Source organism: Alexandromys fortis, unplaced genomic scaffold (assembly GCF_014885135.2).
Source record: "Alexandromys fortis isolate MF-2015 unplaced genomic scaffold, M_Fortis_MF-2015_v1.1 scaffold_52, whole genome shotgun sequence".
Taxonomy (NCBI): Eukaryota; Metazoa; Chordata; class Mammalia; order Rodentia; family Cricetidae; genus Alexandromys; species Alexandromys fortis.
Genome location: NW_026067929.1, coordinates 5,132,352 through 5,145,885, shown reverse-complemented (window position 1 = coordinate 5,145,885; position 13,534 = coordinate 5,132,352). Strand labels below are relative to the sequence as shown.

The window sequence follows — 13,534 nt, the reverse complement described above, 5'->3', positions numbered from 1 at the left end:
GCCGTGGTATTTCAACACAGCAATGGCAACCCTAAGACACCACCCAAGCTCCCCACACCCCTTCAGAATGCAGAGGCCTCTTCCTCCTGGCTTAGCCACAGGCGGCTGTGTTACTCGCCGCTAAGAACATGACTGATGAAACAGACGGTCATTCTTGCTCCCTGTGAGGACAGGACCAGGACCCTTGTGGATACCAAAGCCCTCAGGTTCTCAAGGCTGGAGAGATGGCTCCCAGGTTATGAGCACTTACTGCTCTTCCAGAGGACAAAGGTTTTGTTTTTCAGCACCCACATGGTGGCTCATGACCAACAGTAATTCCAGTCCCAAGGGATCTACCGCCCTCTTCTGGCCTCTATGGGTACTGCATGAGTGTGGTACACAGACATTCAAGCAGGCAAAATGCACATAAAGTTAAATAATTTTTACATTTTTTAAAAGAGTATTGTATTGGCATGTAACCTGCACAGTCCTCTTGTGTGCTTGAAAACATCTCCCACATTAGCTACAGAAACAAATGCAGCATCAATATGACATAAATATGTTACGCTGTATTTTAAGCCCATAACAAGGAAAGCCGTCCGTATGCGCTTAGTGCTGACATACTATTTTTATTTGCGTGGGGTTTGTTATGGCTGCTGTTTGTTTCACTCAGGACCAAATCCAGGGCCTTATATTTGGTTAGCAAGTGCTTTATCACTAAGCTATCTATAGCCCCTGCTCTAGATCCAGTTAAAACAATGTGTTGTCTATCCATGTTGAATCTGCAGATAGGAAACCTCGAAATACAAAGGGCTGACTATGATCTATAGAAGCTAAAAATGTAGGGAAAGATCAGTTGCACAACTGTTTGAGACTGTGTAAGCATTTATGTTAAAGTGATTGAATGGAATATATAATATAATATATATTATTATATTATCTATAACTTATAAATTTTTTATTTATTTTCTTATTTAGGTATTTGAAAACAGGGCCTCACATATTCCAAGCTGGTCTCGAACTCCAAATACACCAAGGATGACCTTGTGGTCCTAAGCTTCGCCCCATGGCACGCATCTCCTGAGTGCTGGCGTCACTGATAAGCACAGCTGAGCCCTGGCTTGGGGCAGCGCTAGGGATGGAGCGCAGGGCATTGAGCCTGCTAGGCGAGCATTCTACCAACTGAGCGACGTCCCCGCCCCCTGAATGCAGTGCAAGCCAACCCACGGGAGCCGCAGTGCATTAGGTCATGGTGCAGACGACCGTGACATGTACTTGGAACCACATTCACACGATTCTAATTTCGTCTCACTCTGGCACCTGAATTCTCTGAAGCTCAGAGAGCTGTCCCTGGCGCTTCTTTATAGGTGAAGGGTAAGGTCACCTTCTCACTGGACCCAATTACATAACTGTCCGTAAAGCACGTGACTACGACTCCTGCCCGCCGGTGCCATGCCACCCGGTCTTGGAGGGTGTCGGTGCTCTGAGTGGCAGGCAAACCTGCCTTCTGGAGTGTGGTGAAGATGTTGGCTGGGGGAAGCTCCATTCTGAATCCTCCCTGAGTGGGTAAACATGTTATTCCAGAAGCGCGGGGAGAATGGGTGCCCCCCCCCCCCTGGCGCCTGCAGCGAGCAGATCCGTTTCCATCTCTCAGGAGCTATGGGTGCCAACACTGCCCGGCGGCAGCCCCCCAGGGAGATGAAGGCCGGCTCTTACCTGCCTGTGCAGCCGTGATGAGGGCTGTGTTCCCTTCGCTGTCCTGCCAGTTGACGTCGACGTGGGGGCACTCCGCTAGGGCCACCACAGTGTCCACGAAGCCGTGGTAGCACGCAACAATAAGGCCAGTCTAGAAAGGAAGAGGGGACGTGGGTCAGAGGCACACAGCCCAGGCATCACCAGTGAGCTCTGGGGACCCTGACGGGAAGAGCTGTCCCCACCCCCACCCCCGAAGCTGGAAAAGAGGCAGCAAGGACCTCAAGTCACCAGTTCTCAACGTTTTCAACTTTTAGGTCAACCATTTATCCGCAAACGAGCAGAGACCATCACCATGAGGCACAAGGTGTAGGGACATCAATGAACGGCTAGATCTCTGCTCTCAGGAGTGCTTCCCTCTGATGGGAAAGAAAGCGTACACACTACCGGCTTCATGTGAGTTAACAGCTGTGTGAAACAAGACGGGATGTGGGTGCATGGCAGGATCTAGGGGTGCAGCAGACTCACAGGGAGTATCTGGACCCAGTTTTGAAGAAGGCAAGGGAACACATGCCCCTGGAACAAGGATAGGAAGCAACTTAGTCAGAAAAACAGCAGAAGCAAAGCCAGACCTGGGCAGGTCCATCAGAGCATCCCCAGGTGGCCCAGAGGCTGGGGCAGCATGAACTGAGAGAGGGGTACCCAAGCCCACTGGGCAGCCAAGAGCCCTGCCACACTTTAGACAGTCGGTGGTCAATCTTCTGCATTAACTCTGAGTGCTGGGCAGAAATTGGCCTCAGGAGACCAGAGAAGCATGTACTATAGAAGCTGAGCAGGTGACAGTGGCCCAAGCTGGAAATATGTATGGATTCTCTATTGTGAAGAGAGATTTTCTGTTAGAATAGACAGGGTGTGTGAGAGGACACAGAACCAAGATGATGCCAAAGTCTCATCCTAAACAATTGGGTGTCCACTGTCAAGTCAGGAGGAGGCTCTAGGGAGAGCAGGTATTTTAAAAGGCAGCCGTGCACACCACAGCACACAGCATCTAAGAGGAAGGCACTGTGGGGCACCAGGAGAGGTCCATGCATGCTGATGGCTGATTTGGGAAATTACTGATGAAATATTTGTCAATTATCAAGAATATACAAGCCAGAGGGTGGTGGCACAAGCCTTGAATCCCAGCAGTTGGGAGGTAGAGGCAGGCAGATCTCTGAGTTTGAGGCCAGCCTGTTCTACAGAGTTAGTCCCAGGACAATCAGGATTATACAGAAGAACACTGTCTCCGTAACAGTAAAAACCTTCAACATTGCCAGAGGAGTGCAAACTACTGAAGTCACTATGGAAATTGGTGCAAAAGCTCCTCACAAAATCTGAAAACAGAGATGCCGACCGACTCAGTTATACCTCTCCTGAGCACATGCCCCAGGGACTCAAGGTCAGCACTTGGCAAAAATCTCTGCACAGCCATGTCACGCAGTGCTATTTGTGGTGACCGGGACAAGGACTCCATTTTTGTGGCTCAGCGATATTCTCTTATGTGTCTGAGGAATTACAAAACCAAGGCTAGTTAGCTTCATCTGTAGATCAAGTCAGAAGTAGAACTAGGGAAGTGGGGATTCCATGCAGCCCTTTGAAAACACGTAAGAGAAATATCCAGGCATGACATCTCACACACACACACACACACACACACACACACACACACACACACACACACACACTTTTGAGAAATGTATTGGGTAGATAACTCAAGAAAGTACAAACCAAGGCTTTACTGGAGGGCGGGTACCATAGACAGATGGCTTGTGTCTTCTTTCCGGTCTCCTACAGACTCCTAACCCACCGTGGGATAGCATTAGAGGGTAGACCTATCGTGGGGACAGCACTAGTGTGAATGGAATTGGTGCCCCCAGAACAGGGACCTCAGACAACTCTCTGGATCCTTCCCCAGCATTCAAGGACATAGAAACAAGGTGGCAATCTGAGACCTGAAGAGGCCCTCATCAGAACAGAGCCCCCCAAAACCCTGACCTCTGGCCTCCACAGCCTATAAAACTGCAAAGGAAAGAAACTTCCATTATTCATAAGTCACAGTCCACAGTGTTTTGTTACAGCAACCTCAGCTGACCAACACACGTCTAATAGTCAAGACATGGGGTTACCGTCTCTGACACCCAGATTACTAGTCCCCTAATATGGGCTCTCAGGAGCCAGACTTGATTACTGCTCTTTCAGCCCAGCCAATGCATGTTCTGCTGCATGGAGGTTGCCAAGTTGAAGTTCAGAGCAATCCCACGGTGACTGGGCACTGTTACAACCAGATTGTCAATCAAAATGTGACTTATGAGTTGGGCATGGGGGCATATTGCTGTATCTCAGCATTCAGGGGGTGGGAGGAGCAGCAACTTGAGCACCAGGGCCAAACTGATTCAAAACTACAGAAAAAGAATGATTTTTCTTAAGGTACCTTTCCCATTATCGTAATAAATTGCCCTGTCAAAAGAATATTAGACCATGTGCCCACGTTTCAAGCTCTAAGGAATATTGGAGTTATTGATATCCATAGGATAGGATAGTCAACTCCATAGAACTTGTCTGATAACCCTCTGGCTGATATGGTTTGTGAAATAGGTCATCCATACATAATTTTTTTTTTCAGTTCTTTACTTTTAAAGAGAAAGCACAGAGCGCTGCAGGAGGCCTAGATGAGCTTCTGGAGCTCAGTCTTCCTGCCAGCCCGGTCACTGTACCGACTTCTCCATCCTCCTTGCCCAACTGTTAGCTCACGCTTGCACACAGATGAGCCAGGATGCTCTCTGCGCCACCTGGGAGCACCCGAACTCTTCCCAAACATCTCTGGGTAGAGAAGCATTGCTCTAGTATTTGACAGTTTCCTGACTTAGAAATACGACGTACTAGCCGGGCGGTGGTGGCGCACTCGGGAGGCAGAGGCAGGCGGATCTCTGTGAGTTCGAGACTAGCCTGGTCTACAAGAGCTAGTTCCAGGACAGGCTCCAAAACCACAGAGAAACCCTGTCTCGGAAAAAAAAAAAAAAAGAAATACGATGTACTGAACACACTGTAACTTCCTCTTTATGTACTGTGTGTGTGCGCGCACATGTGTGTGTGCACGTATCTGTGTCTGTGTGTGTGTGTGTGTGTGTGTGTGTGTTTCTTCAAAGTAAAAGAAGATTCTTTGCCATATGCTTCTGGTCTTTTTACATTGGCAAAAGCACCCCTGAAAACAACTCGCAGTTACTGAAAGGCCTTCTGTTTCTCCCTTAGGAGTGTACAGAAGGCCGCGGGCCGGAGGCTTGCTGCACTGGGTCCTGCTGTTCCTGGGGGTCGTCAATGCAGCACGCCTGGAAAGTCCTCGGCAGCAGCCACAGCCCCAACAGGATCCTCCTCCTGTAAACACTCCATCCAGTTCCATAGGTGGTTACGTGCCTCTTGGGGTCCCTGGGTCGTGACCAGCCCTTCTTTTGGGACTGCCGTCACCGTGGTGCTAACACCATGAGGTCTGTTCCACCCACCACCTGAGGAAGAGTTCTCAGAACAGGAAACAGGCTTGGATGACGACAGCCTGATGCTTGGTCAGAAATGAAGATTGCCAGAGAAGAAAGAGATGACTAAACATGGGGGTTCGGGATGAAACAGGAGACAGGAAGCAGTGACGCCCATCTCTACCCCAGGGCCTTGGTGACTCTGCAAAACTTCTTGGGCCCTGGTCCAAAAGACCAGCATCTCCACATTTAAAACTCTAGTTCACACTCCGGAAGGATCGGGGAGCTGCTCTCGGGGCTCCAGCTCTAGCAGAGGAGCTACTGATAATTGAAGACTTCTGGGGAAGAAGAGCCAGTTTTCTTAAAGGATGCCGGCCCTAGTGGGCTGCCTGTGCCCCAGTAGATGGCCCTATGTCCATGCATGAGGCAGCTCAGTGCATTGCACAAAGGAAAGGACACGGATGTGTAGAGTAGGAAAGGTGGAATTACAGGGAGAGATATGATAATACACATTGTAAACACGTCTGAAGTTCTCAAAGAATAAAAAATCAATTTATGTTCAACTAGTTTAAATCCTGTCTTGGAGCCCATGTTCTTGTGATTCTGGTTTGCACTGCCCCAGTTTTAACTAAAACTAAACATCTCCGACGTCTGTCAGCCATCAGCATTTCCAGTCTAACAAACAGTTTATTTATATCCTTTGTCCATTTCCTACTGGCTTCTTCTCCTTTTCCTCATTGATCAGGCTAAGCTCTTTATGTATTCAAAGTCAGAACTGTCCAAGAGAAATAGAACAGGTGCCACCAATGAAAGTCGTATAAAATGTTCTAATGGCCCTATTGATAAAAGCAATTATCCTGACAGTGGACTTATTTAACTCAACATATCCAAAATATTTCCATTTCAACAGCAATCAATGTAAGGGAAGAGAAGGCCCTAGCTTCCAATCTTCCTATTTACCTTATTTTGCCATCCTTTTCCACTTAATGCAATGACATTATTAGTGTTTTCCAGTATGGTAATGCTTTTTGTGATTTGAGAAATCCTGCCTGGGCTGCAGAAATGACTCAGTAGGCAATGGCACTTGTCACGAAAGCCTGACAGCTTGAGTCTGAGCTCCAGATCCCACACACGGGTGTAAGATGAGAACTGGCTCAAGTTGCCCCTGACCTCCACATGCATGCTGGGTCACTTATACAGACACACACACACACATACACATATACACATACGTATATGCACACACATATATACACACATATACACATACACATATGTACACACAAACACATACGCACACACACATATACACATACACACATGCGCACACACGCACACACATATATATACACACATACACAAATAATTTTTTAAAGACAGAAATCCCTTCTGCTTGGGCATGATGTATATATATTCCTGTAACCCCGATACTGAGAAGGTGGAAGCAGGAGAATTGGGGATTCAAGGCCAGCCCCAGTTATATGAGAACCTAACAAAAAAAAACAAAAATAAAATGCCTCTTTTGTCATAAAGCACCACAAAGATACTCATAATTCATTGGAAAGATTCAGAGCTTACTTTCAAATCTTTAGGTTTAATCACTATTGCCTCGTTTTCTACTGGTGATCTTTGGATCTAATTTCCTTCTCCCACATGGTGAGCCAATGTCATCCATCATTTGTGAACAAATGCATCTCCCCTGGCCAGTAACACTGCACTTGGGCGTGTCCCAGTGTCACACTGCCGGAGTGCGCTCCCAGCCCCCAGACAATCCTGACTTCACACTATGGTCTTGTTCCTCTCCACTCTCACTGTGTCAGAATCACTACCCCGCGCATGCGGTTTGACCGTGTTGAAAACAAAATGTACAAAAGTAGACAGTGTGAGTACAAAGTTGACAGTGTGAACCGGGACACACTCAAGTGTGGATTGATGCCGGTTACATGAGGGCAGCAAGTGGAACTCTTGCTTCTCAAGCAAGCAGGCTCTTTCGAACCTTCGGCCACAGAATGACACAGCAAGAAAGACTCTGCCGGACATGGCTCCTTGACCAGCATCTACTGGCCTCCCAAAGCCCAAAGTCAAAGCTTCTATTGTTTATATGTTACTCAATGGATATCAGTTTGCTACAGTAGAATGAAACAGACTAAGACGAGGACCAGAATGAAACAGATTAAGATAAGAACCAAGTTTTGGTTTTGTTTTTTAAGTCAAATCACATGAAGGGTGGAGAAAGTCAGCCATGCAGAACACCAGGTCACAGCCATGAGAGGACAGTCCAGGATGGTGCCCAGGCTGCACGAACAGGCATCTTGGACATCTCCTAGGGAAGGACAAAGGAAGGAGCTCTTCAGAGTCACTGCCTTAATACAGTCGCACTATAAACACAAGGGATCCACAGAATCCGCGGCACAGCAAGTAGTAGGAAGTCAAACCCATCCAGTGTTTCTCTCGGACCCATGCAATACTCAGTACAGTTTTCTCAGGAGTGTCTCAAAGTCACGATGGAGACCCCAGAATACTGAAGATGCCAGAAAAATGGGACATTCACGAGGCAGGCTGCAGACAGTGTGGAGTGCCTCAAGAGAGAGGCCACAGGTGCCATGGGCAACGCTGTCTGAGAGACGGGGCTAGTAGCCAAGTCCAAGGAACCCAGATGATGACACCATGAGCCCTGATAGACAGGTGACCTTGCTTCAGTCCTTGCTAACCTTCTGCCCCACCCCCTGTGGGAACGGGAATGCTCGCTCCCACGCGCGGTACCTCGGTAACCTGGAAAACCTGGAAGTCACTTCTCTTTCCACTGTAACTGAATACCTGACAACAGTCAACTTCAGAAGACGCCTTTTTCGCTGATAGTTGAAGAAGGGATACAACCAGCTGTGGAGGGGAAGCCACAATGAGGGCAGGAGACAGCTGATCATATTCACCTGTCGTTGGGAAGCGGAAAGAAGACAGCAAGAAGAGCCAAGCTCTAAAACCTCAAAGCCTGACCCCAGCAATGAGGTTACACCTCAAAGGTTCCATAGCTGGGGATCATGAGCTAAAACAAAAGGTCTACAAACCAGGCATGGCAATGCGTGCCTTTAACCCTGACACTCTGGAGACAGAGGCAGGCAGAGTCTGTGAGTTCCAGGATAGCCTGCTCTACACAGTGATACTCTACTTCAAGATCCAATAAAGGACCTATGGCAGTCGTTCTCAACCTGTGGGTCTCAAACGACCCTCTCACAGCGGTTGCCTAAAACCATCGGAAATTATCGGATATTTACATTATGATTCATTACACTTATGAAGTAGCAACAAAAACAATTTTATGGCTGGGGGCCACCACAACGTGAGGAACTGTACTAAAAGGTTGCAGCATTAGGAAGGTTGAGAACCACTGGCCTATGGAGACATTTCACACTAAAACCACAATGGTATCTAATTTGGTTTTGATTTTCACAAGAGCTGACAGCTAAGAGACTACTGTGAGTCTCGGAGGTGACTTTGGACTTGGAGTTTTGAATATGTTAGGATGGCTAGGACTCTGGGGACTTGAGAGATGGACTAAATGCATACGGCATTGAGATCAATACGAGACTTTGGGTTAGGAGTCAGGTTGACTAAAGGCAGGCTTGTGATGATTGGCTCTGATTGTCCACTTGACTGGACTAAGAAACACCCAAGGAAGTGGTTCCCAACCTTCCCAATGCTGTGACCCTTTAATACAGCTCCTCATGTTGTAGTGACCCCAAGCATAAAGTAATTTTTGTTGCTGCTTCATAACTGTCATTGTTACTGTTATGAATTGTAATTATAAATATCTGTTTTCCGATGATCTTAGGTGACTCTGTGAAAAGGTCGTTCAACCCCCAAAGGGGTCACAGCCCACAGGCTGAGAACTGCTGGCCTAGGGCATTAAGGACATATACTTTGGTCTTGTATGTGAGGGTGTTTCCAAAGGTGTTTAACTGAGAGGTGAAGGTCTACGTTAAATGTGGCACTACCCTATGAACTGAGGTTTTAGGTTGAATAAAAAAGGAAAAATCCAGTTGAACACCAACAATCCCTTCCCCTGCTTCCTAGGATGCCCAGATGTGAGCAAGCAGGCAGCTCCTATCACTAGGCTTGACCTGGTCCCTCTGCCAGTCCTTCACCGCCTAGATGGATGGCCTCCCCTAAACCATGAGCCAAAATGCTTTCTCCCTTAAGTTGCTTCTTGTGGGCTATTTGGTAGTAATGATAAGAAGAGCTAACATACTGAAATACATAATCATTGTTGTCTTGTCAATAATCATAAAATTTACTAGATGTTATATCCACTGCGATTAGAGACATAACTAATTCCACTTATCAGCTTGGAAAATTTCTATGGGCTTCAATCAGGACTTTCCATGTGCTTAGAAGACAGAGAGAAATGCAAATTCACCCAAAACAGTGATCTTCTTTGGAAATTAGGACGAAGAGTTAAAGAACAATTTTTCTATTGTATAATCTCATTAAACATTTAAAATAAGATCTATGAAGAATTTTAATAAAAGGAAAGCACTGAGCAGTAAAATAAATTAAAAATAGATAAAACTTTTTTATATAAAAAAAAACAAAAAAATAACAATGCATAGGGTGGGGGATGGGAAGAAAGTCAACAGGATTTCGGTTTGATTGCTCTGAATGAGGCTACTTACTAGTTGTAGTGGGCTAGATGAGAACGTCCCCCAAAGTCTCAGACATCTGAAACTGGATTCTCAGTTGGTGGCACAGTTTAGGGGGCATGGAGCCTCTAGGAGGTGCAGCCTTGCTGGCGAAAGGTACATGGCTGGGGCCAGTTCCCAGAGTGTCTCGCTTCATCCCCTCCATAACCCACTAAATAAATACCCACTTTCTCTGCATGGTGTGCCTACCCATCTTGGTTTCTCACCTACCATGTGGCTCCGTGCCTAGGACCTGCGGGCCACTGAGTAAAAATAAAATGATGCTGTTCCCAATTTTCCCCTTCTTTAGCTGCTTCCAGCTGATCTACTGCAGGCTTCCAACGTCAACATGTTCTACTTAGTGATAAATAAAACCCTACTCTGTGTGTGTGTGTGTGTGTGTGTGTGTGTGTGTGTGTGTATGTGAGAGAGAGAGAGAGACTGTCTATATGTGTGTTGGTGTATGTCTCTGTGTGCATGTATCTGTATGTGTGTGCTGTGTGTGTGTCTTGTGTGTCTGCGTATGACTGTCTGTGTGTGTCGGTATATGTCCGTGTGTGTTGTATGCATTCTAGTGCATAAAGACCCATGTATGCACATGTGGAGTTTAGAGACTGATGTCACGTGTTCCTTTCCAACTTACTTTTGATACAGGGTCTTTTCACTGAACCTGGAGTTCACTGGTTAGCTAAACTGTCTGGTCAGTAAACCCCTGGGACTCATTTGTTGCCTGTCCCACACTTGGAACTTCTGGCTGTTTGAGGCGAGTGCTGGAGACCCTAACATAGGTCCTCAGGAGGCTAGGCTCGCCAGCCCTTTTTATACATTAAACCTGTCTCACAGTTTCCCTGTTCCCACAATGTTTTAGAAGACTAAGTTTCCACAAATCCTGAGCTGAATAAGCAGACTCTAGTGTTGAAATAGGAGCAGCGGGGCTGCGTCCCCAGCACTCCGGCCGCCTGCTAGCTCATGCCTGAAATAACAACACAAATTGTATTCTTTTAAACACTGCTTGCCCATTATATCTAGCCTCTTCTCGGCTAACTCTCGCACCTGGACTAGCCCATTTCTAATAATGTGTGTAAGCACCCCAAGGTGCGCTTACCGGGAAGATTCTAGCCTACGTCCATCCTGAGTCGGAGCTTCATCGTGTGTGTCTCTGAGCGCAGAGCTATCGCGTCTGCCCGGGAGAGCTGAGCATGGTGTCTCTGCTCCAGAGAGCAGAGCTGTCGGGTCTGAGCTCACTTTCTCTTCCTCCCAGCATTCCATTCTGTTTTCTCCTCCCATCTTCCTCCTGTTTACTCCTCCCACCTATGTTTTAACCTATCAGGGCAAGCAGTTTCTTTATTTAATTAACCAATGAAATCAACAGATTGATATATGACACTCCCACATCACTCTAGCTTACACCATATGAACCAGTGCAAAGGGTGGAGAGTAGACAAGCTGACTGATGATTTCCTCAGACAACTACCCCGATTGGTTCAGCCTCTGCCCCAGCCACTCAAGAGAGGTCTCTGGATCCGTAACACCAGTATTGCCAGGAGTTAGGAGAGAAATCAAACCTCAGGCCCCAGCACCAGCCTCCTGAGTCAAACATATACTTTTTAATAAGCTCCCAAAGAGCCTGTGGGCTGTGAGACAGGAAGATGCAGGGTAAGGGTACCGGGTGAGTGAGGCTCTCGGCAGGGCAGTGAAGATGCCCACACTGCCCAGGAACCTGGGTCCACACACCTCTCCCTCATTCAGCAATGCCAGGCATAGCGTTCACCTCACTTTTCTGTTCTCCTTTGATTGTGACTGGTTTTCTTTGAATGAGGAGGCACACCCACTCTCTTGCCTTGTCCAGTCATTCTCGTGGTATATACTAATAAACGCTTGCCTATTTCCAGCCTAGGTACCCACAGTCACCCTTAAATGCCTCCCTCATAATATTGCCAACAGACTACCTTCTTGAGAACACATGAAAGCCCCTTGTGACAGGCTGGGGGCTGCAATGGTCATGAAGAAAGGCAGGAAATGGTGGCTTATACTTGGGTCTTTTAGATTTTAGATTTAAGACTATATAGGCATAGTTCCATTTGCTAAAAATTTGATTAGGTAACTAATCAAATATCCACAGGAAGAGGCCCCAGGGAGGAGAACCTGAATAATCTTCATCCACCACCAACAGGCAAGCACTGGTAGAGAACCTGGCAGGGAGTGGGAACAGGAAGAGGAGCCAAGCAGACAGACACAGAAGGTCCTTCCTCTGGGTACACTGGGCCTAGGGAAGCCCGGGAAGCGAACAATGTGCTTGGGCCCAGGGGACAGTGGGTGAGGCAGAACAGGGGGACATTGTCCCAAGCCTGGGAGGGGTTGGCACAGTGCAGGTCGCCAGAGGAAGAGGACCTCTTCACAGGGCCGGTGGCCGGGGAGGACAGGGCCATGTCACAAATGCACAGAAGCCTCCAGGTGAAGGTTGTCATAGTGTGGGCTGAGGTGGTGACCCATGACCTCATCGGGGAGAGCCACAGCACGGTCTTCACAGCATGGAGTATTCCCAAAAGCCTGGCTCCCCAGCGGGAGACATAGAAGATGAAAGACAGCCTTCCATTTTCTTTTATTTTCAAAATAGTCTCTCTAAATACATGTTCCTCCCTGCCTTTTTTTTTTTTTTTTAACGAAGCTGCCGACTCATTTGTGACTTCAGATGTAACTGAAACTGACACCTGTCTGTCTGACTCATAACTGTCGGGGCCGATGACTGGGATGGGACATTCTGGGCTTCCGCACGCCTGTACTCTCAGGTGCACGCTAACGACTCCTAAAGTGATTCCCTTATGTAAAAGCATTTAAATTATAACCTTCTCCAAATGTGAAGGTGCTCGATATCATTAGTCACCAGGGAGATGGAAATGGAACCCACAAAGAGACAGCACCGCACACCCACCAGAAGGGCTAAAATTAAAAAGACTGACAATCCCAAATGTTGGCGAGGGTGTGGAGCGCTCGTGCTCCCGGCAGGTGGGGGTGTGGAGTGGAGGCCACCACTGGAAGTCTGGTTGCTCTTCAAGCCCACACATGTCTACCTCATGACACAGCAATGCTTATAGACACACTCCGGAGAAATACCGCCTGTGCTCAAATTAAGAGAAATACAAGGACATTGGAGCCTGATTCACAACTCACAGGCCCAAACGGCACACAGTGTCAACATGCATTGTTAAGACACCTAACAAAGCCAGGTAGAACAGCTCGTGCTTGCTGTCCTATTTCTCGGGCTACATGGAGGAAGAGAAGAGGAAGAGGAGGAGGAACAGGTAAACCTGGAAATACATGAATTTACAGAACGTGCTTAAGAATAAAAGAACAAAATCTTGCTACATGCAACAACCGAGAGACCTCGAACATTCCATTGGACAAACAGCCAAGTCCCAAGGAGTGTTTGCTGCCATACAACTCAGCAGCTCCAGCTCTAGGTGCACATCCAAGGGAGGTTAAATCGGAAACGCAGAGGGACCTGTGCCCTTGGGTTCAGAGCCACTTTACTCACAAGAACGAAAGCACCCAAGGCTTTGGCAGATGATAAGCAACACGTGGGGTACACATAGAAGGCGATTTTCCCATGCTATAAAGGAAGGGAATCCTAATACACTCTACAACATCAGCAGACCTTGAAAATACCACACAAGTGACATA

The 13,534-nt window shown here is 47.4% G+C and overlaps 1 protein-coding gene across 2 annotated transcripts in view; it reads right to left on the bottom strand.

The window, feature by feature from the left end:
• Ankrd33b (ankyrin repeat domain 33B) overlaps nt 1–13,534 on the bottom strand; it is a 64,908-nt gene that overhangs the window by 19,342 nt on the left and 32,032 nt on the right. For both annotated transcript variants that reach the window (XM_050144741.1, XM_050144742.1), the window contains exon 2: nt 1,696–1,825. In XM_050144741.1, the coding sequence (XP_050000698.1) occupies nt 1,696–1,825 (130 nt within the window). The remainder of the gene's footprint in view (nt 1–1,695; nt 1,826–13,534) is intronic.